The sequence below is a fragment of the Galeopterus variegatus genome, unplaced genomic scaffold (genome assembly GCF_000696425.1).
Source record: "Galeopterus variegatus unplaced genomic scaffold, G_variegatus-3.0.2 Scaffold4129, whole genome shotgun sequence".
Classification (NCBI taxonomy): Eukaryota; Metazoa; Chordata; class Mammalia; order Dermoptera; family Cynocephalidae; genus Galeopterus; species Galeopterus variegatus.
The window spans coordinates 41639-68968 of NW_007730240.1; the positions used below are offsets into that span (position 1 = coordinate 41639).

Below are 27330 nucleotides of genomic sequence, written 5' to 3' on the forward strand. Positions count from 1 at the left end.
CACCATCTCCTGGCTGCCAAGCACGACAAAGGAAGCTTGAGGATTTTCTTCATGACAGATCAAGAGAGAACTTTGAAGGCAAAAATCTCTTTAGTTACCTCTTCTTTCTTTAGGAAATGACTTTAAAAAATCATTTAACTCTAATTGTTTATTCACTGAGAACCTTTTCTAGTTTTAAAGATTTCTACTTGCTAACACCCTTTATAAAAAGAAACATTTATTTACAATGGTCTTCATTAGCCCACTTGAGCTGGCTCTATGTGGGATGAAGTGAGTGAAAGGATCATTACACTCAATATAAAGCTTTATTATTTCATAAATCCACACGTGTTTCAAGTCTTGATGACAAGGAAAAGAAAACTGGTTTATACCACAGCCTGGAGGATTCAGAATAGACTTAGAAAAATAAAATTTCCAATACTTAAACATTGGGGGAAACTGTGTGATCTACTTTTCTGAACATATTTTAAAATAAGGTAGATGCTCATTTATGCAGAATGTCACAGATAATATTTACCATAGAGCAAACTAGATTAATCAGATAGTCTCCAAAGAGCTTCTCCTTTCTCAAGAATTCTATGATATAGAAGGCCTAATAGAGGTATACCACTGATCTTTTGCTTCAAGAAAGCACTTGCCACAATCTTCCCAGGCAGCCTCCAGTGAATGACTGAGCATGGTAGGGATACAAAGGCCTGGCCATTTCCGCCCAATGTGGAATTCCTCTACAGATTATTACTGTGCCAAAACTCCCTGTTGGGCTGGCTGAGACTTTCTCAGAGCTACACCACAGTCTGAGGCTCTTTCTGTCCAATCTTTCTTCCTTCTCTCTCTTCTTTAAAAGCTGTCAGAACTGCATTGTGATTTGAAGGTTCTCCCTGCCCACGTCTGCTCCTTTCCTTTACTCTTCATAGGTACTGCCCTCAATAACTTTCTTGCAAAGCTAAGTGAAGCCTGCTTCCCAGATCGGCCTCCTTCATGTGGACATATGGATGACAGAATAGGAGTGGGCCACAATCATGGCCACAATCAAGGACAAAAGAAAATGACTATATAAAAAGTCAAAGAGTTTAGCCATTCTCACACAGGTGAAGTCTTTGGAAAAATACTTCTCTTGAGGCAGACAACTTGTCAGGGCGATCACACCTCTCCTATGCTCCGATCAGTTTGCTCTAGACTTCATTGTCACTCTAAAGGGCAGAGGAAATGAAGTGGAAAAATTAGATACCACAACTACCCTCCTTCCCAGACATCAGAAGAAAGAGCAATACTAGACATCATTATCCTTTTTTCCTAGGATATCAGAAGGAAGAATGGAAGAAGGCAGAGATTTGCATGGGAGATTCATTCTGCTTTTGTTTACATGTGGTATGAAAAATTTTACCTCTTAAAAACTGTTGTGTTTCATACATGCAATACATTCCTTCAACTATTTTTAACAAGATATTATCCTGTTAAGTGCTTAAAATCACCTTTCTTCCTATTGATTTGCTTGTATATTCACTCATTTATTCAGTCAACAATTATTGAGAGCAAAATATGCTTGCTACTTTTTGCATCCTGGGAACATAATAGTAAGTACTATTACTATTCCCATTTTACAGATAAGGAAATTAAGGAACAGAGAGTTAAGCAATGTGCGTAACTGATAAGAGCTAGTATATGAACTCAGGTAGCCTGGTTCCAACGTGTTTCTAACATCTACATTAAACTGCCTTGATCATACTTTTCTGTGTTACAAATATCCCTGTGGCCCTGTCCTAGTAGAGTGTTATAGTGAGACAGCACAGACATGCAGGCAGATAAATTACACTGTACAGTGATCGGCATTGTGGTAAAGGTGTACACCAAGCACTGAGGCAGTTAGAGGACATTCTTTATGTTATTATGCCAAATCCTTATATGCAAGAGATTTTGCTATAAATACATGTATTTATTTTCAGACAAAACTTCCTGGTGAGTTTTATACCCTTCAGAGCAGTTATTTTGAAAAATGATGCACGCAAAGGATGTTGGAAATCGATATTTAAAATTGCCTTCCACACAGAAAGAGAAATACTGCACGTTTTCACTCATAAGTGGGAACTGAAAAGTAAAGAAAGAAAGGAAAGAATAAGCAAGCAAGGAAGGAAGGAAGGAAAGAAAGAAAGAGAAGCAAACAAAAACAAACAACAATCACAACATTATGTTGAACTTTCAGAAGGAGAAAACAGAACTATTGTTATTACTAGAGGTGAGAAACAGGGAGGGGAAGGGCGATTAGGGAGAAATTGGTTAATGGACACAAAGAAAGATTACGTTTTACAATGAGGATTATGCTAATTATCCTGATTTGATCAAAACATATTGTACACAAATAGCAATCGTCAACTCTGTACCGTGTAATATGTATACTCAATTGTGCTTCAATAAAAATAAATAAAAATAAAATTTCTTTAAAAAAAACTGCCTTCTAAAATGGTGAATACACACACACAAAAGATGGTAGGTAATTATCTTTCTGAGTGAACTTGATTTTGGGGGAATAGATGTTAACTAACATCTATTAACTAACATCTATTCAGAGACAAAGTTGAAAATCAACTTATGTAACAGTTTGGAGCAAAATATGTTCCTTTTTTTTCCCCCAGATATGAAAGAGAGGTCACTACAACCACATTTTCAGAAATCAAAAGGGTTATAAGAGGATAGTATGAATAATTGTTGGCCAGCAAATTAGACCTAGATGAAATGAACAAGTTCCTAGAAACATGCCACCTTCCAAGACTGTGTTAGGAAAAAACAGAGAGTTTGAACAGGACTATAACTAGTAAGATGAATGATTATTGTTTTTTGGATTCCTGATGCAGGACTCCCTTGAGGATTTCTGGCAGAGCTGAATATGTAGTGATGAACTCTTGCAATTTTTGTCTGTCTGTAAAATACCTTATATCTCCCTCATTTCTGAAGGATAGCCTTGCTGGGTATAGTATTCTTGGCTGGAAGTTTTTTTCTGTTAGTATTTTAAATATATCATCCCCTTTTCTTCTGACCTGTAGAGTTTCTGTTGAGAAATCTGCTGTAAGTTTGATAGGGGTTCCCGTATAGGTGGCTTAACACTTTTCTCTTGCTTCTTTTAAGATTCTCTCTTTGTCTTTGAGCTTTGCCAGTTTGACTATAGTGTGTCTTGGAAAGGATCTTTTCTGGTTGAATCTCTTTGGGGATCTTTGAGCCTCCTAGATCTGAAGATCCGTGTCTTTCCCTATATCTGGGAAGTTTTCTGTTATTTTGTTGAGTAGGTTTTTCCAAGCCTTTTCTTTTCTCCTTCCCTTCTGGAACACCCATGATTTGAATGTTTGTGTCCTTAAGGTTGTCTGCTAGCTCACTTAGATTTTCTTCATTTTAAAGAATTATTTCTTTTTCTTTTCTTTCTCCCCCCCCCCTTTTTTTTTTTGGTCTGGGTTATTTTTAAAAGACTACCTTAAAAATCAGAAATTCTTTCTTCTGCTTCTTCTAGCATGCTGCTTAAGCTATCAGTTGTATTTTTTATTTCATTGAGTGAATCTTTCAGTTCCATGAGTTCTGCTACATTCTTTTTTAAGGTATTAATCTCCTTGTACATTTACTCCTTCATATCCTGGATGTTTTTCTTGTTTCATTACATTGTCTAACTGAATCTTCTCACATCAAAGGGAGTTTCCTTAAGATTGTTGCTCAGAATTCCTTTCAGTCATTTCAAGGGTTTCCAGCTCTATAGGGTCTGGTATTTGAGAATTACTGTATTTTTCTGGTGGTGTCATATTTACTTGGGTTTTCATATTTCTAGTATCTCTGCATTGATGTTTGGTCATCTGGTAGAGCAGTTGTTTCTTCTAGTACTCTAGAGTAGGCTTTGAGGAGAGAGACATCCTCTTCTTTTTAGAGTCTCCACTGATAATTCTCTTTGTGTCAATGCAGTCAAGAGTGTGGTGGGGCCACCTGCATGATGCCTGTGGCTACTGCTGTGGTGTTGAGGTATTTCTTGAGCAGCCATGGTTGTGGTGGTGGCTGTGGTGGGCTACCTGCATCGAAGTGGTGTTTTCAGCATGCTCCTTGCTTGCTTGTAGGTTGGGGACGCTGCCCTTGGCTCCTGCCTAGGACGCTGGGTGTGCTTTGCTTCTTGCCTGCCTCCAGGTGGATGGGGCTGCCCTTGGCTCCTGCCTCAAAAATGTTTCATTTTATAAGTCAAATTATTTGTCCTGTGTAACTAGGCACCATTTGTAAAGAGGAATTTAAAAATAGTTTTATTCAGTGCATATGGTAAGCATGATTAAAGGTAAACATGACTAGAATAGGCAAATTTTAGTGTATTTACTAAAAAAAAAAAAAAAAGGACTTCAAACACTCCATAAAATATGAGGCCTAAGGAATCATTCCCTCTGATACAAAGGAAAAAACCCTGGAGATCCAAATTTAATAGACTAATTTCTTTAGTAACCTGACAAAGAGATCCAAATGAGCATCTGACAAAGAGATCCAAATAAAAACAAGAAGAGCTAGAAAAACAATATCAATTATTCAGGTGGTCAAGCAGAGAGAGTTCTGGGATGCTATCATTCATATAATTTGACAGAATGAGCCAGAACTTAGAAATTTCTAAGGGAGAAGAAAAAGACCTCAAAACCCAACCTTCCAACAGAAAAATAGAACAATGCACATGAAAATGGGTCACAGAAAAAGAAATAAAGAGCCACAATGGAGGAATGGGGATGAGACTTTTCCTTACTGTTGCCAGTAGAAAATTGGAAAAAAAAAAACATATAAAACAACTGTTCTGGGGCCGGCCCGGTGGCGCACTGGATAGTGCGCCGCTTGGGAAGCGCGGTGGCGCTCCCATCTGAGGGTTCGGATCCCACATACAGACCGGCTCCCGCTCACTGGCTGAGCGAGGCACGGGAGCAACACCGAGGCTTGCGATCCCGTTGCCGGTCCCCGGTCCGGTACGGGGGCAACACTGAGGGTTGCGATCCGTTGCCGGACACAGAAAAAAGACAAAAAGACAAAAAAACAAACAAACAAACAAACAAAAAACAACTGTTCTCAGACATTTGACAAGAGACAGACTTTGATTGACTACAGATGGGGGGAAAATTAGGTGAGCACTACAATTGCCAGGGATTTCTACCTGGAAGCACTTTCCAGAGTGTGGTGATGTGAGGAAAATACTGTACAGAGTATGGCAGTCTTGCAGAATTGAGGAGACAGACAAAGGAGTTCAGAAAGACAGATGGCAGAATGTGGAGTAGAGTAGCAGAGAAATGGAAGCCACACAGAGAAAGAATTGCAGAAGTCTACACAGGGTTTTCTGAGTCTTTTCTGAATACTAAGCCACACGTGGGTAGGGAAAAACTCCACAAAGAGAGTCAAAGAATGAAAGAGTTGTAAGAAGAACAATCCTTAGAGTTCAACAGGGTTGGGAGATGTCTGAGTTCCTACCAGCCAGAATAGGGTCCTTGTTGAACACGCAGGGTTACACCTTAAGAGTAGGACTATTCTAGCCTCAGAGTAAAGGCCCCCTCTAAATCTGCCCTAAGAAATCTGAAAAATAATCCAGAAATAATCAAGCTATTCAGCAAGAAATTTAGCCAATTATGAAAGCAAAGTTTAATACCTTTAAGCAAGACAATAAAATCCAGCCCTCAAGAAAATAAAATTCATAATATCCAACATCCAGTAAAAAATTACTAGATCTGCAAAGAAGCAAGAAAGTATAGGGAAAAAAATAAGTCAATAGAAAGAGACCCAGAAATGATAGTGTATTTTTTAAGAGACATAATGAATAAAAAATGGAAGATATAAAAAAAGAAGTAATTGAATTTCTAGAAATGAAAAATGCAATCTCTGATATAGGTAATTCACTGAATGGGACTGAAAACATAATAGACACTACAAAAAAAGTGAACTTGGAGACATAACAATAGAAATGATCAAACTGAAATAAAGAGAAAAACTGGGAAAAAATGAGCAGAGCCTTTCAGACAATACCAAGGGATCTAATACACATGTAGTTGGAGTCACAGAAGTGGGGCAACACAAAAATTTTTAAAGAAACAGTGGCTAAAATTTTTTCATATTTGATAAAAACTCTAAACACAAAGAACCAAGAAGCTCGAAAACTCCCAAGCAAGATAAGTACTAAGGAAACAAAGGCAAATTATAATTAAACTGCAAATTATAAAAAATCTTGTAAATGCCAGAGAACCGTATCAGAAAAGCAGATAAGAATGACTGCAGCCTTGTCAGAAACTATAAGACAATAAGACAAAGGAATTACATTTATAAAGTATTGAAAGAAAAACAAATGTCCACTTAAAATTCTATATCCAGTGAAAATATCCTTCAAAAATGAAGACAAGGGGAACATGGCAGAGTAGAAAGCACCAGAAATCTGTGTTTGCACCTAGACGACAATATCACTGATGGAATCTATCTGATGCAACTATTTTGGAACTCTGGAATCTATTAAAGACTTGCAACTTTCAGAGGAAGGCTAGGATAGTAAGTTGCCATTCTTTTCAATCAATTTAGATCTTAGCTGAGCAGCAGCTACCCTTCCCCTATCCCCCAGCTCTGTGACAGGCAGTGTGGATGAGTTCCTGGAGCAGCCTGCATGCAACTTGCAGGAGCCAGGGTAGGCAACATGGACCCAGTCCTTCAGGTATCGGGCATCTGTGTTCTGATGGCTTATTGCTGCTTCTGCTCATGTAGGTGCTGACACAGAGGTGGGCAGTCACTATTTCTGTGCCTTCAGCCATTGTTAAAAGCCCCTCCCTCTCCAGGTGAAGCAACATCCAGAAGATTTAAAGGGTTAGTGTCCTTTTTCTCCTCCTTTTCATTTTTCTCTTTCCCCCCATTTCGAAGCCAGACACTAAAGAGTAGGACATTCAAAAGCAACTGCACATACAGAGGAAGTTGAAAAATCACCATATTTGGCAAGGAAAAGGTGCATGCTTACCTGAGAAGACCTTAAGATTACAGTTCAGGCTAATCCTATGACAATAAAAACAAAACAAAACAAAAACAATAAACAGCAAACCCCAAGAAAGGTGGAGAATCTTATTTCCAGAGTTACCACATTATTAGATTCAAATTCCCAATTTCCAACAACAACAACAACAAAAAACCCCACAAGAAATGTAAAAACACAGGGAAATATGGCCCATTCAAAAGAAAAAAATAAGCCAGCAGAAACTGTCCCTGAGAAATACCAGATGGCAGTATCCTACACAAAGACTTTAAAGCAACTCAAAGATGCTCAAAAAACTAAAGAAGACATGGAGAAAACCAAGAAAATGATGTATGAACAAAATGAAAATATCAATAAAGAGATAGAAAACCTAAAAAAGAAACCAAAAAGAAATTCTATAGCTGAAAAGTACAGTAACTGAAATTAAAAATTCACTGGAGGGATTCAAAGGCAAATTTGAGCCTTTTTTCAGAAAAATCAGTAAACTTGAAAATAGGATAATTGAAATTATTGAGCCTAAAGAACCAACAGAAAAAAAAATTGAAGAAAAGTGAACAGAGCCTAAGGAACCTGTGTAAAATCATCAAGCAGACCAACATACACAGTGGGGGAGTCTGAGAATAAGAGAGAGAGATAGATGCAGATTGTTTAAAGAAATAATGGCCAAAACCTTTCCAAATTTGATGAATTAATAAGTATAAACATCCAAGAAGCTCAACCAACTCCAAATAAGATAAACCCAAAGAGAACCACAAGAAAATACCTTATAATCAAACTGCTGAAAGACAAAGACAAAGAGAAAACCTTGAAAGCAGCAAGAGAGAAGCAACTTGACACATACAAGGGATACTCAGTAAGATTAACAGCAGAATTCTCATCAGAAACTTTGGAGGCCAAAAAGCAGTAGGCTGAAATATACAAAGTATTAAAAGGAATAATTGTCAATCAAGAATCCTATACCTGACAAAACTGTCCTTCAAAAGTGAGGGAAAAATTAAGATATTCCCAGATAAACAAAAGCTGAGAGAGTTTGTTACCACTGTACCTGCCATGCAAGAAACACTAAAGAGAGTCCTGCAGGTTAAAACAAAAGGACAGCAGACAGTAACTGAAAGCCATATGAAATACATAAAGATCTTAGTAAAGGAAAATACATTGGCAATTACAAAAGAAAGTATTATTGTTAACAATGGTTTGTAATTCCACTTTTTGTTTTCTACATGATTTAAGAAAGTAATACATTTTAAAATATTATTAGTCTTCAAGCTATTTTTACTGTAACTTTGGTTTGTAACTCCACATTTTGGTTTCCACATAATTTAAGAGATTAATGTATTTTTAAAATATTAGTTTATGTTTGTGGAAATAAATTGTACAAAGATGTACTTTTGGGACATCAATAACTGAAAGGGGTATCACAACTGTAAATGAGCAGAGTTTTGTGTGATATTGAAATTAATCTAATACAAATTTAGAATGTTATAACTTTAAGGGGTTAAATATATTCTCCATGTTACCCACAAAGAAGATAGTTATAGAATATACAAAAAAGGAAATGAAAAGGGATTAAAGTGTTTTACTACAAAAAATCAACTAAATATAAAAGAAAAAGTAATGTAGGAAATGAAAGACAAAAAGCTTAAGGCATATAGAAGACTAATAGCAAAATGAAAGACGTTCCTCCTTATCAGTAATTAGTTTAAATGTAAATGGATTGACTGTGCAATTAAAATATAGAGACTGGCATAGTGGATAAAAAGAAAAACATGATCTAACTATATGCAGTCTACAAGAGACCCACTTTAGATTCAAAGACACAAATAGGTTGAAAGTGAAAGGATGAAAAAAGATATTCTATGCAAATAATAACCAAAAGAGAGCAGAGATGGCTATACTATTATCAGACAAAATACGTGTTAAATAAAAATGGTCACTAGAGACAAAGAAGGACATTATATGTTAATAAAAGGTTTAATGTAGCAAGAATAAATAACAATTGTAAACATTTAGGCAAATAATAATGGACCATCAAAATATATGAAGCAAAAATTGACAGAAATGAAGAGAGAAATAGACAGTTCTATAATGGTAGTTGGAGTCTTCAATACCACACTTTAAATAATGAACAGAACTTGGGCCGGCCCGGTGGCGCACACAGTGCGCCGCTTGGGAGTGCGGCGGTGCTCCCGCCGAGGGTTCGGATCCCACGTACAGACCGGCCGCTCACTGGCTGAGCGAGGTGCGGGCACAACACCGAGGGTTGCGATCCCGTTGCCGGTCCCAGTCCAGTACGGGCGCGACACTGAGGGTTGCGATCCGTTGCCGGTCACGAAAAAAGACAAAAAGGGAAAAAAAAAAAATAATGAACAGAACAACCACAGAAGATAAGGAGATAGAAGACTTGAACAACATAATAAGCCAACTAGAGCTAACAGACATATACAATACACTACACCCAACAACATCAGAATACACGTGCTTTTCAAATGCACATGGGACAATCTCCAGGATAGACCATCTGTACCTTCTCTAACTAAAATGGAATGAAGTTAGAAATCAATAACAGAAGGGAAACTGAAAAATTCACAAATTTGTAGAAATTAAACAACATACCAATGAATCAAAGAAGTCACAAGACAAATTAAAAATGCTTAAAGATGAATGAAAACAAAACTACAACATACTCAAACTTATATAATGCAATGAAAGTGGGATTAAAAGGGGAAATCTATAGCTATAATTGCTTACATTATTTTTCTTTCTTTTTTTTTTTTTTGGTGGCTGGTTGGTACAGGGATCTGAACCCTCGATCTTAGTGTTATAACACCATGATCTAACCAACTGAGCTAAGTTGCCAGCCCACTGGCAATGTAACTGCTTACACTAAAAAGCAGGAAAGATCTCAAACCAATATCCTAACCACACAACTTAAAGAATTAGAAAAAGAAGAACAAAATAAACCCAAATCTAGTAGAAGGAAGGAAATAATAAAGGTTAGAACAGAGATAAATGAAAGAGAAAAAAATGGAGATAATCAACGAAACCAAAAGTTCATTCTTCAAAAAGATCAACAAAATTTACAAACCTTTATAAAAACTAAGAAAAAAACAGAGAAGTCTCAAATTACCAAAATCAGAAATGAAAGTGGGGACTTTACTACAGATTCCACAGAAGAGTGATTATAAGAGACTACTAGGAAAAACTGTATCCCAACAAACTAGATAACCTAAAATGAAATGGAAAAATTCCTAGAAACACGAAATCTACCAAGACTAAATCACAAAGTAATAGAAAATCTGAATAGACTAGTAAAGAGATTGAATCAGTAATCAAAATCTCGTAACACATAAAGTCCCTGAACATGATGGCTTCACTAGTGAATTCTAAAAAACATTTAAAGAATAACTAACACCACTTCTTCTCAACTTTCCCCCCCAAAAAAATTGAAGAGGAGGGAATACTTCCTAACACATTCAGATAAAGACACCATTAGAAAACAAGTCAGATAAGTACACCATTAGAAAAAAAAAACCTACAGACCAATATCCATTATGTACACCAATGAAACAATCCTCAGCAACACACTAGCAAACTGAATTCAGCAGCATATTAAAAGGATTATATACCACGACCAAGCGGATTTATTTTTGGAATGCAAGGATGATTCAACATATGAAAATCAATGAATGTAGTATACCACATTAACAGAATAAAGGGTCAAAAAATCACATGATCATCTCAATTGATACCATAAAAGCATTTGGCAAAATTCAACATCCTTTTATGATAAAAACACTTAACAAACCTGGAATAGAAGGAAGCTACCTCAACATAATAAAATCCACATATGAAAACCCCACAGTGAATATCATATGCAATGGTGAAAGACTGAAAGCTTTTCCTCTAAGATTAAGCAAGGATGCCCACATTTGCCATTTCTATTCAACACAGTATTAAGAATCTTAACCAGAGCAATTAGACAAGAAAAAGAAATAAAAAGACATCCAAATTGGAAAGAAAGAAGTAAAATTATTTCTGTTCACAGGTGATGTGGTCTTATACAAAGAAACCCTAAAGATTTCACAAAAAACCCCTGTTAAACCTAATTTAAAAATCTAGCAAAGTAGCAGGATTCAAAGTCAATACTTAGAAATCAGTTGCATTATTATACAGTAACAATTTAAAAATAAAATTAAGAATATCCCTTTTATAATACCATCAAAGGGCCGGGCCGGTGGCGCACTGCTACAGTGTGCTGCTTGGGAGTGTGGCGGCGCTCCCGCCGAGGGTTCGGATCCCACATACAGACCGGCCACTCACTGGCTGAGTAAGGTGCGGGCGCAACACCGAGGGTTGCGATCCCGTTGCCGGTCGCGGTCCGGTACGGGCACGACACTGAGGGTTGTGATCCGTTGCCGGTCACGAAAAAAGACAAAAAGGAAAAAAAAAAAATAATACCATCAAAGGGAATAAAATACTTAGGAGTTAATGAAGAAGATGAAAGACTTACACAATGAAAACTACAAAGTATTGCTAAAAAATTAAAGACAAAAATAAATTTAAAAAATCCCATGTTCATGTAGTAGAAGACTTAATATTGTTAAGATGTCAATACTACTCAAAAGTTATCTACAGATTCAATGCAATCCCTATAAATCTCAACAATGTTTTTTGCAGAAATAAGAAAAATCCATCCTAAAATTCATATAGAATCTCAAGGGACCCCAAAGAGCCAAAACAACATTGAAAAAGAACAAAGTTGGAGGACACACACTTCTTGATTTCAAAAGTTTCTACAAAGCTACAGTACTCAAAACAGTGTAGTACTGACATAAAGAGTGATGTACACCAACAGAACAGAATAGAAAGCCCAGTAATAAACCCTTGCATATATGCTCAAATGATTTTCAACAAGGGTACCAAAACCATTCAATGGGGAAAGGAAAGTCTTTCCAACAAATGGTGATGAGAAAGCAGAACATCCACATGAAAAAAAGTAAGTTACACCCTTACTTCACACCATACACAAAAATTAACTCAAAGTAGAGAAAAAACCTAAACACCAGAGCCAAAACTATAAAACACTTAGAAGAAAACTAAAGGGAAAAGCTTCATGACATTGGATTTAGCAATGATTTCTTAGATACAACACCAAAGGCACAGAAAAAATAAGCAAGTTGAACTTCATGAAAATTAAAATTTTTTTGAGTATCAAAATAACACTATCAACAGCATAAAAATGAAATCTACAAAATAGGAGAAAATATTTGCAAATCATATATCTGGTAAGGGATTAATATCCAGAATATATAGAGATCTCCTAAAACTTAATAACAACAAAAAATGTGATTCAACAATGGGCAGAGAACTTGAGTAGACATTTCTCCAAAGAAAATATACAAATGGCCAATAAACACATAAAAAGATGGTAATACCACTAATCATTAGGGAAATACAAATCAAAACCACAATGAGATACCACCTCATACCCATTAGGACAGCTGCCATCAAAAAACAAATAAACAACAACAAAAAAACAAAACCAGAAAATAGCAAATGTTGGCAGTGATGTGGAGGAACTGAAACCCTTCTGCATGGTTGGTGGGAATGTAAAAGGTATAGTCCCAGTGGAAAACAGAATGGCAATTCCTCAGGCCAGAAGAAAGTTCAGAAGTAGATCCACATAATTGATTCTTAATAATTCAACAAGGATATAACTGTCTTTTCAACAAATTGTTCTAGAGTAAATGGATATACATTTGGAAATGAATGAATCTCAACCCTTACCTCACAGCACATGCAATCTGCAATAGATCATAAACCTAAATCTAGAAGCTAAAACTATAAAATGTTTAGAAGAAGAGATAAAAAACATATTTTGTGATTTTAGAGTAGACAAGATTTCTTAGATGGGCTTTTTGTGTCCTATCACAAAATTATAAAAGAAAACATTGATGAATTGGCTTCTATCAAAATTTTAAAACCTCTACTCTTCATAAAACACTGTTAAAAAATGAAAACTCATGGCATAGACTGGGAGAAAATATATGCAGTACCTATATCTAACAAAGGACCAGTATTCAAAAAGCAGAAATGGGGGATCCAATCAAGATGGCAGAATAGACAGACTGCAGCACCACTCTCTCCCACAAATCAACCAAATTTTCAACTTTAAAAATGTAACATCAGCCAAGCCGGGGCCGCTGGAGCTCAGGGGAAGAGGAGGAGAGACCTACGGAGTTCATGAAGGTGGGAGAAACTATGACGAGAGAAAGAAAAAGTTTCTCTGAGCATTTTGGGCCGCGGGTGCTTTAAGGCTGGAGCTGATGAGCACATGGAGCAGGAGCTGGCAGAAGATGGAGTCACTGCTGTGCCCTTCAGATGGAGTCACCTGGAGGCAGCAGGAGAGGGCCTTGGTGGTCCCCAGGACAACAAGACCGCTAATAGCGTTCCCGTTCCCGTGGACCCACGCAGGAGTGAGGAGCCAGAACAACTGAAAAAAGGGAGCCATTCAGAGGCCGGTGAGTCATCGCAAGGGACCAGAGCAGGGCCCATCCCATGGGAAGTGTTTGGAGCACAGGCAGTGGGGGAGACAGGCCCACCAGGGGAACACTGGAGCATAGCAAGGACAGCTGGTCTGCCCCCCAATCAGCACAGTTCTACTCAGAGGGAACTGGTCAGGAATACAGAATTGCATAGGGTGGAGTTTGATGAAAAAACTCAGGCCCAGATCAGAGATTCTACAAAACACAGATCCAGGCCGGCCCGGTGGCGCACTGCTACAGTGCACCGCTTGGGAGCGCAGCGGCGCTCCCGCCGAGGGTTCGGATCCCACATACAGACCGGCCACTCACTGGCTGAGTGAGGTGCAGGCGCAACACCGAGGGTTGCGATCCCGTTGCCGGTCCCGGTCCGGTACAGGTGCGACACTGAGGGTTGCGATCCGTTGCTGGTCACAAAAAAAAGACAAAAAGGGGAAAAAAAAAAACAAAAAAACACAGATCCACCAGGTCTCTGGAGAGCCGGCAGTACCTATAAGATCAACCATTAAACCCCGAGCTGCACAAAAAGCTTTCCCTAGGGAAATAGCAGCGAAGCAGAAATTTAAACAACCACACAGCTCAAATACTGGTTCCCACAGGAAGTTCCCCCATGTTAGAAGCAAAGGACAAAAAATTAGTTCCGGCCCAGGCACACCACCAGCACCTTGGGGCCTGCCTGGGAACTGGAGGTTTGGATCTGGGGACTGGACGCCACTCCCACTTCCAGGCAAACTGCACCAGTGCCTCAGGGCCAGCCTGGGGACCTGAAGCTGGCCCTGAAGCATGGAGAAGGGGACAGGACCTCTCTCCCACAACCAGGCACACTGAGCCAGCACCTTGGGGCCCACCCAGGGACCCAGGGTATGGAGTCAGGGACTAGACCTCTCTCCTACAACCAGGCACAACATGCCAGCACCTCGGAGCCCACCCGGGAACCCGGGACATGGAGAAGGGGACCGGACCACCCTCCCACAACCAGGCACACAAAGCCAGTGCCTTGGGTCCCACCCAGTGAACCGAGGCATGGAGCTAGAAACCAGACCCTCCTCCCACAACAAGGCACACCACACCAGTACCTCAGGGCCCACCCAGGGACCCAAGGCAAGGAGAAGGGGACTGGACCTCTCTCCCACAACCAGGGACACCATGCCAGCACCTCGGGGCCCACCCAGCCCAGAGGCACACAGAAGGGGACTGGAACCTCCTCCCACACCAGGCACAAAACGTCAACACCTCGGGGCCCATCTGGGTACCCGAGGCATGGAGAAGGGGACCGGACCCTCCCACCACAACCAGGCACACTGCGCCAGTACCTCGGGGCCCACCCAGGGACCCAGGACATGGAGAAGGAGACTGTACCCCTCTCCCACAACCAGACATATGGCGCCAGCACCTTGGGGCCTGCCCAGGGACCAGAGGCATGGAGAAGGGGATGAAACACACCCCACAACCAAGCATACCGCCAGTGCCAAGGAGCATGCCAAAAACAGCACCTCCACGTGGGTGGCCCACCACAGCCACCACAATAACCATGGCTGCTACAAAAGCGGCCAGACGCCACAGCTACCACGCAGATGGTCCACCAACCGCTGGAGTGCATTCACACAAGAAGAGTCACCAGCAGAGACAAAGAAAAGAAGAGGATGTCTCTCTCCACAAAACCCATTTCAGAGTGACAGAAGAAGCATCTGCTCTATGATAATATTAGGGGAGCTAATCACATCTCTCAGCATTGGACAGATCATCTAGGCAACAAGTTAACAGAGTAACCATTATTCTTTCAGAAGGAGAGAAGAAATCTAGGGCAATTAGGGAGGGCGGGGGAGGGAGGGGGGAGGGGAGAGATTGGACAAGGGGCATAAAGAATAATTATGATTTGTAAAAATATATATGCTAGTAATATTGATTTAATCAACATATCTCAATGTTCAACCCCCAAAATATGTATAATCGATTTTGATTCAATAAATAAAAAAATAAAAATAAAAATAAAATAAAATATAATAAAAAGAACTGGTATTCAAAATATATAAAGAACTCCTACAACTTAATATAAAGAACACATATGATTCAATTAAAAAGGAGCAAAAGGGGGCCGGCCCAGTGGCGCACTGCTATAGTGCGCCGCTTGGGAAGCGCGGCGGCGCTCCCACCAAGGGTTCGGATCCCACATACAGACCGGTTCCCGCTCACTGGCTGAGCGAGGCGCGGGGGCAGCACCAAGGGTTGCGATCCCGTTGCCGGTCCCGGTCCGGTACGGGGGCAACACTGAGGGTTGCGATCTGTTGCCGGACACGGAAAAAGACAAAAAAAAAAGGAGCAAAAGATTTGAATAGATAGTTCACAAAAGAACATACAAATGGCCAATGAGCATATCAAAACATAGTCATTGTCATTAGACACCCTCAAAAGGCAAATTAAAACCACAATGAGATACCATCACATATCTACTAGATACACACTGACACTTGCTTCAGTCTGTCAGGACCACTTCAGAGGCTGATTGCATTGAAGAAACTAGACACTGGAGGCTGCACCTTATTAGTTCTCTATGATATTTTATTATGTTCAGTGTGGTTCCAACTACCCACCCATGGCCACCATTGATTGATTCTATAAATCAATTCTATTTGATGTTGAATAATGCTCAAATTGGTTGTGTCCTTGTTAAGAGTCTTTTTCTTTAAAGAAACAATCCACTATATTCTTCAAATTAATTGCTCTCTTTGGGGAAGAAATGAACAGAAACACATCCCCTGTACCTCAATTTCTTCTTCCACTCTAATTGAGCAATAGGAAAAAGCCCAATAAGAGAGTTGCAACTTTTTAGTACCAATTGCTCTAGTATACTCTGTAAAAATGCAACTCACTTAAAAATTAGAAATTAGAAAGAAGAGAACTTTAAAGTACCTGTACTCTCCGTTCGGCACCCACACTTATTTCTGGGGAGTGTCTCCCAAGTTGCTTATTCTCTTGAGTTTCACACATCTCTCCTTTAAGTCTTTCAACCTTAAATACAAAATTAAGCATCTTGAAGACTTCTCAATTTTTGTTTGGCTACATTATTGCTTTGTTTTAAAAAACAGTCAACTAATACATAAATACATTCTCCTTGTAGAACTTCAACAACACATATGTAAATAGAGTAAAAAGCGATATTTTCCTTCAATATCACAATCTTTCTTCCCTTTCCAGTAGCAAAACTGCTTAGGATTTACCCTTTCTGGACTGCTTCATGCATATGCATACACACACACACACACAACATATAAATATATATAGGTGTTAGATATATACATTTACAAAGAGTAAGACAACTTGAACAATCTTTGTTTGTTTATTCATTCTTTTTTAATGATCGCATTTTTATTCTAGTAAAATAAACAACACAAAATTTACCATCTTAACCATTTTAAGTGTACAGGTCAGCAGTATTAAGCACATTCAGATTGTTGTACAAACATCACCACCATCCACCTTCAGAACTCTTTTCATCTTGCAGTGAAACTCTATACCCAGTAATAATTCCCCATTATTCTCTCCCCTCAGTCTTTATGATTTTGACTACACTTGGTACCTCATACAAGTGGAATCCTATACTATTTGTCCTTTTGTGACTGGATTATTTCATTTAGAATAATGTCTTCAAGGTTCATCCATGTTGTAGCATATGTCAGAATTTCCTTCTTTTTTAAGGGCTGAATCACATTCTATTGCATGTATATACCATATTTTGCTTATCCATTCATCTGTCAATGGATATTTGAGTTGTTTCTACTGTTTGGCTATTGTGAATAATTATGTTGCTATGGACATGGGTGTACGATAATATGTTTGTGTCCCTGCTTTCACTTTCAATTATTTTGGGTATATGTAGTGGATTGAATTATGTCTCCCCAAAACTCACTGAAGCTTGAATTGTGTCCCCCAAGTTTTATGTGTTAGAAACTTAGCCCCCATTGTGACTGTTAAGAGGGTGGGAAATCCCATTATGATAATCGAAAGGTGAGGCCTTGAAGAGGTGACTGGATTGTAGGACTGTGCAGTAGTGAATGGATTAAAAATGGTGGTCAGAAGTGTGGTTCTGAGGGCTTTAAAAGGAGGAGAGAGTCTGTCTCTCTGGCTCTCTGTGCCTCCACCATCTTGCAGTGTGAGACCCTTGGGTCACTGTCACCACCACCAAATGTATTCCTTGGACTTTGGACTTCCCAGCCTCAGAAACTGTAAGCAATAACTTTCGTTTTCCTTATAAATTACCCAGTTCTGTGTATTTTGTTATAACCAACAAAAACAGATTAATACAGTATATATACCCAGAAGTGAAATTGTCAGATCTTATGGTGATTCTACATCTAATTTTTTTGAGGAACTTCCATATTATTTTCTACAGTATGAAAATACTGCACCATGAGTATTTTACACTCCCACCAGCAATGCACAAGAGTTCCAATTTCTCCACATCATCAATATTTGTTATTTTTTGTTATTTTGATAACACCCATCCTAATGGGTATTTCTAGAGCACCTGGTGTTATGCACGCATTGCTTAGATACCAGAGATATGATTGGGAAACAAATATGAACTAAAATTGAAGACACATACAATGTATCCAGAACTTGGAAGTACATATTAAAGGTCAATAAATTGCTAAGAGAAAGGTCAAAAAATAGAACACAATTCAGGATTTAGTGTTAATAATCTCAAACATCCAATATAATAGAGTAATACTCATATTTTTTTGTTTGGTAAATGTGTTAACTATAAACTATTATCTAAATCTTTATTAAAAAGAAAAGATTCTAGATTTACACAACAGCAATAATGTTACTGTTTGGCATAGTTAGCTAAAATGTATAAAATATATAAATACTGGATAGAATATATCTAGGTCAAAGTATGACATCTATCTGGGATATTATAGCCCACAATATCAGTCCTCAGTAAAGACCACATTAGGTGATGCATATCTATGTTGCTCAAGCTGCTGATTGTTATTATGTTTGCAGTTAATTCAATTGTAAGAACAAATTAAATTAAATTTACCATTCCTCCAAGCACTTTTTTTTCTGAGTCAAGTGATCGAACCCGATTTCTTAAAGCCAGAATTTCCTCATTCAGTCTCTGATTATGTTCCTTTGCTTTCTGTAGGTCAACTGAATCTAAAACAGAGAGAAGAGCACAGTTTACTCAATTGGTTCAAAGTTTTAGTTTGGAGGTCACTAACTCTAAAAACCAAGGAAGTGTTATTTCCTGCCCTTCTTGTCAGTCCAACCATGTCTTTGCACTAGACTCTTAAGTCCAGTCCTAGAATATTCTTCCAGCCTAATGAAACAGAACAGAAAGTTTTGTATTTCTCACACAAAACTAATGAGTTGGACTTTTTGAGTGTAGGGTTTCCAGCAATAGAGGCTCTTCTAGGACATGAAATTTTAAAAGATTTGAGCCTGACTTCTACATGTTAAATGTCCAAGAAAATGATCTTCCTAGATTCTTTTCAGTCTTGTCTCTCTTGCACATCTCCTATTCCATTAACACACACTTCAAACTCCTACCAGTATAAAAACCCAAACAAGCATCATGTTTGTTCTTAGGACAATTCCATGCTGTAGCTTTATTGTAAGTTTTGAAATCAGAAAGTATAACACCTCAACCTTTATTGATCACAAATGGAATATAGACTTTTTGTTAATCAAGCTGTACAATTTTCTTCAAAGTAAATATTCTCATCCAAGCTTCACCCAACACCCTGTCCCAGAATAATATAGTTGATACTTGGTAAATATAATTTAAAAGGTTTTTTATACATATGCTAATATACAAAGGTTGTGTTAGAATTATTTAACAACTGATAAAGCATGGACCCTCATCTATAAGAATATAGCTCTGGAACAAAGTCCTGGAGAATGTTTTCTTGTACTAAATATGATCCCTTTAGTGGCTAGGAAGGCAAGGGGCTGGAAGCAGCTGGGAAAATTGGAGCAGGTGGAGAACACTTGAAAAGACTCAGGGCAGCAGCTACTTTCAATTTACACAAAATTATTTCAGTGTTTTCACAAAAGTACTGCCATATTAGTGTATATCAGTTCATAGTAGTCCTGTGGGTACGTATACACACACACACACACACACACAATATAAAAACCCAAATGACATACTGCATACGAGTAATGGAAAGTTCATGGAAAGACATATTATTTTTTAATTCTATTTTTCCATGATCTTTTTGAAGAATCCTTGTAAATTACTCTACAAATTGCTTTGTTCACTTGATAATATGTCACAGACAGCTATCCATGTCAGTGCACATAGTTCTACATCATTCTTATTAATAGCTGCAAGGTATCCATTGTGCAGTCATTAAGCACATCCTATTTAATTTTACTACCCAGCAAATTGTTTCTTACTCTCTATACTTTTACAAGTTCTTCCTTTTTCATTAGGCATACTGTAATGTCTTTGTCTGGTTTTGGTATCAGGGTAATGCTGGCCACTTAAAATATTGGGAAGTATTCCCTCTTCAATTTTGTGGAAGAGGTTATGTAAAGTCAATTTTATTTATTCTTTAAACGTTTGTTAGAATTTACTAGTGAAGCCATATGCGTCTGGAGTTTTTTTTGGTGGGAAGATTTTTAACTACGAAGTCAATTTCTTTAGTAGATTTAAGACTATTTCTTTTTGAGTAAGCTTTGGTAGTTTGTGTCATGCAAGGAATGTGTCCATGTAATCCAGGTCATCAAATTTATTGGCATAAAATTATTCATAATATTCCCTTATTATCTTTTTAGTGTGTAGAAATGTTCAGTCATTTCTTATTTTGTAATTTGTGTATTCTCTCTTTTATTCACCATTAATATAGTTAGAAGTTTTTCAATGTTATTGACTCTTCTGAAGAACCAGCTCTTGGTTCCAATGATTTACTCTATTATGGTTCTGTTGGGGTTTTATTGATTTTAACTCTTACTTTAATATGTCCTTCCTTCTGCTTGCTTTGGATTTAATTTTTTCTTCTTATTCTGGGTTTTTAAGGTATAAGCTTAGATTATTTTGAGTCTTTTCTTGGTTTCTAGTATAAACATTAAGTACTACAAAATTCCTTCCAAGCACTGATTTAGCTGCTTCCCACAAATGCTGATATCGTTGTATTTTATTTTCTTCCATTAAAAATATTTTCTAATATTCCTTGTAATTTTTTTCTCTGAAGGTATAGATGATTTAGAAAAATCTTCTTTAATTTCTAAATATTTGGAGATTTTCTAAATATACATCTCTTACTGATTTTTAGTTTAATTCTCTTATGGTCAGAGAACATAACTTCTATGATTTCAGTTCTTCCACAGAGATTTGTATTATTGTGAATGTTTCATGGGTACGGGAAAAGAATGTGAATTTGGTGGACTTTTCTATAAATATCATTTAGGTCATGTTGATTGGCAGTGTTTTTAGGTCTTCTATCTCCTTACTGATTTTTTCTGTTTACTTGCTCTACCAATTGTGAAGAAAGCAGTGTTCATTTTATAATTGCATTCATATATTTTTGAAAAGGAGGGTATACCTAGTTTTAGAATTATTTAAAACCTATAAACATATTTTAAATCATTTTTGTAATTGTTACCATTAAAACACTCAAATTTCATTATATTATTGATTGCTGGTAGTAGTTTTATGTAGTTAAGCTAGGGTCAGTTTAACTAATTCACCATTAATTCTAAGCCTATTGGCTTCCCAGTGAACAAATATGTGTGAAGTACTGTTAAGTGCATTATAAGGTGTCTTGGTCTCCATGATTCCAGTAAAAATATGTATTATTTGTGTTGATCACAGGTTTTGGAGTCAAACATATAAGGATTCAAATATCAGCTCTGGATTGCATTGGTAGTATAGTGGTGAGCTTAGCTGCCTTCCAAAAATCAGCTCTGATACTTAGTGTAGGTGTTGGATAATTCATTTAAACTTGCTAGGACTCAGTTTTCTTATATATGAAATGGGGTTAATAATAGTCACTACTCAGAGTTGTTGTGAGGATAAAAACAATAGAAATCATATATAATAGAGAGAACGCACAGAAAGTAACTGGCAGAGGACCTGTCAGTAAGTAATAAGTGGCAGGAGTAGTAATAGTTGTACTAGCAATAGCAATCATAGTAGTACTGTTTATTATTTTAACTATTATATAATATTATTTTAAAACATTATTTAATACATATAATACTACTGCTTCATGCATTATTATCAAATAATAAGTATATATGCTAGAATGACTCACCATTTTCTTTCAGTCTAATCAAACTTTCTTTTAATTTCTCAATTTCTAGTTGAGCCTTCTCAAGCGCAGAATCTAAAAAAAAAATTGCATAAGCAACAAATGATTATTATAATAATCAAATTTCAAATGAATCTCTCTGTTTGGAACACTCCCTTTCATCTGGCTAACTGTCCTTTGAGTTTCTACATAAATGTCACCTCCTCCAGGAAGCTTTTCCAGACTTCCCTCTTAGTGTTCCTACTACACCCTATATTTATTCCTATCCCTGATCATCTGATCTCATAATTGTCCTTCCCTGTTTCCCCCACCAGATTCCATGGTGAAGAGTTTGGATCACTGTAAATAGGAATAGCTGAAAGTTTTTAAGCATGTTACTAAGAGCTTAGTAAAAAGATATTATACCTAGAAATAACTGAAAATAATTCCTGCAATCGATTATATTTAGAATTTTGCTAATAGCTGCCAGAAACGTCAGGAAATAGCTTTTGGTATTATTCCGGAATTGTATGAGGATGGCAGAACGGTATATAAGAAGACATGTGGCATTGCAGTCGATTGGATCTGGGTTCTCTAATTCAGGTTTGATCCCATTGCCTTCTGTGGTCTCCTCATCACCAGTGATGTAACTGGTTGGTCTCCTATATGGTCAGAATGAGGAACTCCTAGAAGTAAGAAACTAACATGACTTTTATAAGAGAGCATTCCTAATCACAGAGTAAGTACATCAGCACAATTGTGCATTTTTTATTATTATGCCTGTAACTCTCAGTTCTTTGGAGTAAATCTCAGTACAATATAACCTATCGGATTTACCTAAAACTATATTCCTAACTATAGCAATACTATTACTGATACTGCTACCAGCAGCAGCAGCAGCTACTAGTATCATATATATTAATCATTATAACAAATCTGCAAACTAAGCATTAATAGTCCCATTTTATAGATGAGATAAGCAAGGCTTAGAAAAGTTAAACAACTTGCTCAATGTCACACAACTGGTCAATGGTATGACTGGGATGTGAAAGCAGATGCGTTTACACTGTGCCAGAGGGTGTGAGAATAGCTTCTGTTTGACTAGAAGAACAGTTTTCCAATGTATTCCTCCATGGAAGGAGAGAGAGTAGAGTGACAGCAGGTGGAAAGGATGTTCCAGAAAGAGGGAATAGCACGAGTAAAGGATGATTTTGGTGGTCTCTAATATTGTATCAATTTGGTATACAACATATTTGGCCATATGTGTTATCTTTGTGTGCGTGTGTTTTAAATGGAAATCAAATCAAATGTTTTCAGAACACCTGAAGTGCCTCTTCAGAACTTTAATGTTCATAGAACCATTTGGAAGCCCTTGGTTTATGTAATAAATTCTGGACTCTCTTGTGTAGCAAATAAGGCCTTTCTGTCTTAACTCCTGCCTATCTATCCAGCTCATATCCTACACTTCCCCTGATCCTTTGCACTGTAGACCCAAGCAGTATTAGGCTACATGCAGTTCCAAGAGCACTCTATGTTCTCTCCTAGCTTCTCTCCTTTGTTCTTTGCTGGTCTTGCTAAAAGAACTCACAAGAATCAACATATACTCAGCACTCATAAAGCAAAATCAGCAAAGGGAAAAGGCACTTGGGGCAAAGTCCAGAGGAAACCAGGCACAAGCTTCCAAGAGTCCTCTTCCATTGGAGTCACACCGGATGTGTCTCCAGCAATGAATGGTGACAACATGTGTGAAATGTTCCTGTGAAGTTGGTCAGAGACTCAGTGCCTAAGGTTTTTATTGGGGGGTTAGTCATATCTGCACTTTCTGCCTAGCATATACCAAAATCCCAGACTCTCAGAAGGAAAGCAGGTGTTCAGCATAAAACTTATTTGTTCAAACTCTTTGGGCACAGTCAGCCTCTATTATCAGTTAGGGACTGGTGGGAATACTCTCAAAATCCACGTTCCCAGGTGCCAGCCAAGGGCTAACCTTACAAGTAGATGTTTCTTAAAGATAGCAGTGTCAGGCCTGCTATGTTAACTATTTTCTGCAAAGTATGGATATACTGCATTTTGTTTATCCATTCACCAACTGATGGACATTTGGATTGTTCCTAATTTTTAGCTATTGTAAATATTGGCGCTATGAATATTTACATATAAGTCTTTGTGTGGACATATGTTTTCACTTCTCCTGGGTAGATACCTAGGAATGGAATTGTTGGGTCATGTGGTAATTATATATTTAATATTTTAAGAAATTTCCAAATTGTTTTCCAAAGTGTCTATGTCATTTTACATTCCTACCAGCAATAAACGAGTATTCCAATATCTCCACATCCTTGTCAGCACCTGTCATTGTTTTTTTTATTATAGCCAACCTAGTGGGTGTGAAGTGGTATCTTATTGTGGTTTTGTTTTACACTTCCCTAATGACTAGTAATATTGAATATTTTTTTAAATTGATAAAGAATAATTGTATATATTTACGAAATACAATGTGATGTTTTGATATATGTTTACATTGTGAAATGATTAAATCAAGCTAATTAACATATTCATCACCTCACACACTTAATTTTTCTGCTGAGAGGTGCTGATCATCTTTTCATGTGGCTATTGTATTGGTCATTCACATATATTCTCCAGAGAAATGTCTATTCAGATCCTTTGCCTGTTTTTTAATTGGGCTGTCTTTTTATTAAATTGTAAGAATTTTTTCATATTCTGGATATAGGTTCTGTATCAAACACACGATTTGCAAATATTTTCTCCTAGTTTGTGGGTTATCTTTTCACTTTCTGATGGTATCTTTTGAAGTGGAAAAGTTTCAGACTTTAAGTTCAATTTGTTAGTTTTTCTCATCACTTTTGTTTTGATGTTGTATCTAACATATCATTGCCTACTCAAGATCATGAAGATTCATTCCTATGTTTTCTTCTAAGAGTTTAATAGTTTTAATTCTTACATTTAGCTCTATGGTCCATTTTGAGTTAATTTTTGTGTAGGTTTGAAGTAGAGGCCTACATTATTTTGAAACAAATCCCAGAAATTGTATCGTTCATCTGTAAATATTTCACTATATATATCTAAAACGTAAAAACTCTTTTAAAACATAAACTCAATACCATTGCATATTATTGCATGCCTCCCTGTCTCCTCACTGGTCAACTTCGTGAAATAAAGCCTTTTCTTTTCTCCAAAACCGGTGCCATAGTATTGGCTTTTGTGAGCATTGGGCAGCAAGCCCTTGCTTGGTAACAATCCTTACCACTGTGTTACAACTGCCTACAGTATTCAGTACAGTTACATGCTATGCAGGTTTGTAGCCCAGCCAATAGGTTATATCATATAGCCTAGGTTTGTGTAAGTACACGCTATGATGTTTACGCAATGATGAAATCACCTAATGATACATTTCTCAGAACATATCCCTATTATTAAGCAATGCATGACCATATACAAGAGACTTGAGCAAGAATTTAATGAAATAGTATATCCAAAAGAGCAGCAAGAACAACAAATATATGAAAGGATTTTCAACTTCATTAGCTGTCAGAGAAATGCAAATTAAAGCCACAATTAAATACCACTACATATTCAGCATAAAATGTAAAGTTAATAAGATTGATACAGGAGGTACTCAATTTCCCTGGGCTGGGGTTACAGGACACATCTCTGGGTTACAAGCCATTCCCCAAGGTTTCAGGCCCCTCCTGTTGACCATCCCTTAGAGGAAAGCTAGTGATGCCAGTTAGACCTATTTTCAGCACCAGCATGGGAAAATGAGACCACAAGGGGCTGTTTTATGCAAATCCAGTAGCTTGGCAAGCTCAGTAGAGAAGGGTTATATAACCCTGGTAGCTGAATAACTTTCCACTAGAGGTGCCAGAGAGCACAGAATATTCTTGAATATGACTGGTACATGTGATAGGATTTGACCAATGAATGTGATTCAGAAAAAGACCAACTGAGCATGTGCACAACCATTGTTTCATAATTGGAAACCACCCCCTTAATTGAATATCCATTAGGTAGCAAAACTATAAAAGCTGAATCCCAGCAGAAGGTGGGGTTGCTGCTGACTTTCCTGGAGGCAGCCCACACTTCACTGGCTGAGGTGTATATACTTTACTTTGTATCAAACTTAGTTTCAGCAAGCATCTGCTCACTCTCTTGAGCCAGCCTTCATTCTGTACTGAAATTTATGTATTTCTTGCTTTTGTGTTAAACTTGGTGTGGGCCCTGCTCAGTCTCTGGAACTATGTTGCATTCTCTCTATGGAACTTGTATTTCTTATCTGTTATGTTAAACTTGTTCTCACTTTCTACTGTGACTCTGCCCTTGAATTATTTCCTGTGTTGGAGTCAAGAACCTGGTAAGAGGACTGGGTGAGTTGAGGCCAACTGTCGGACCTCCAGGACCCTACCTCTGACATCAAGACGGCCAATACCAAGTATTGACAATGAACGTATAGAACCAAAATCTCATATATATCTGAGGAGAACTTAAATTAGTGCAATTACTATGGAATATGCCCATAACCCTTTGATCCAGCAATTTTACTCTGATCACAATTAGAAATGTGTAGATAAGTATACTGAAAGATATGCACAAGAATATTCCCACCAGCAGTATTCATAATAAACCACAACGGGAAACAACACTAATGTCCATCAACAGTAGAATGGATAAATAAATTGTAGTATGTTTATTAATGGAATACTATAAAAACGGCAACAGTGAAAAAACAACTGCTACAAGCAACAACATGAATGAATCTCAACAAACATAAGATTGAGCAAGAGAAGCAAACTAAAGAATGCACACTGCATGTAGTCAAAGCTCAGAAACATTGTTCAAAGTCAGGACAGTGGTTACTTTTGGGGAGTGGGGAGGCTGTAGAAATAGGTAGAAGGAACAAAGGAGGCTTCTGGGAAGGTGGGGATTTCTTGTGGGGAGTGGTGTACTTATGAGTTGTGCATTTTTTGGTAAGTATGTTATTATGCCTGTGCTTCAATAAAAATGTTGGGATGTTGTAGAAAATGAGGCTGTTTATCTGACTTTTCTGTGTTTAATCTTAAAAGATTTTTTTCTTGGCATACTCTTGTACCACCCTGAGAAAAGATCATTACAGTTAAAACACGGTCAGAAATGGTCATCTGAAATCATAGCTTACCTAATTTATGCTGTTCTTTCTCCTTCACTTGTAGCTCACCGGTGAGCCTTTGGATCTCTTCATGGGCCATTCCTAACCTCTTTGCTGCTTGTTCCATACCTCTCTCTAAGCAGTCTTGTGATGTTTTATCTTTTTCCAGATCTACATTATGAGACTGAAATAAAATGAGTGTTAGTAAGAAACAAACAGTAAATGTACTCTTATGACATTTTGCTATTTTCTATAAATGTTTGAAAGCCAATAAAGTAAGTAGCAAGCAATATTTCATTTATGTGCATTTCTTTTATTAGATTGAACCAAATAAAATTGAGGATACTTGATTTTTTTTTTTTTTACTTATAAACATGCAATTTCATACGGCTCAACTTGACATTATCTAGGAGAATG

At 37.5% G+C, this 27330-nt stretch overlaps 1 protein-coding gene across 1 annotated transcript; it reads right to left on the reverse strand.

The window, feature by feature from the left end:
* Positions 1-1111: 1111 nt before the first annotated feature.
* LOC103602404 (coiled-coil domain-containing protein 30-like) lies at positions 1112-27089 on the reverse strand. Its single transcript, XM_008586808.1, has 5 exons — positions 26944-27089; positions 21792-21863; positions 18572-18687; positions 16438-16536; positions 1112-1190 (listed from the first exon to the last, which is right to left on the reverse strand). The coding sequence occupies exons 1-5, from the start codon at positions 27038-27040 to the stop codon at positions 1173-1175; spliced, it is 402 nt and encodes a 133-aa protein (XP_008585030.1). The 5' UTR covers positions 27041-27089; the 3' UTR covers positions 1112-1172.
* Positions 27090-27330: the final 241 nt, after the last annotated feature.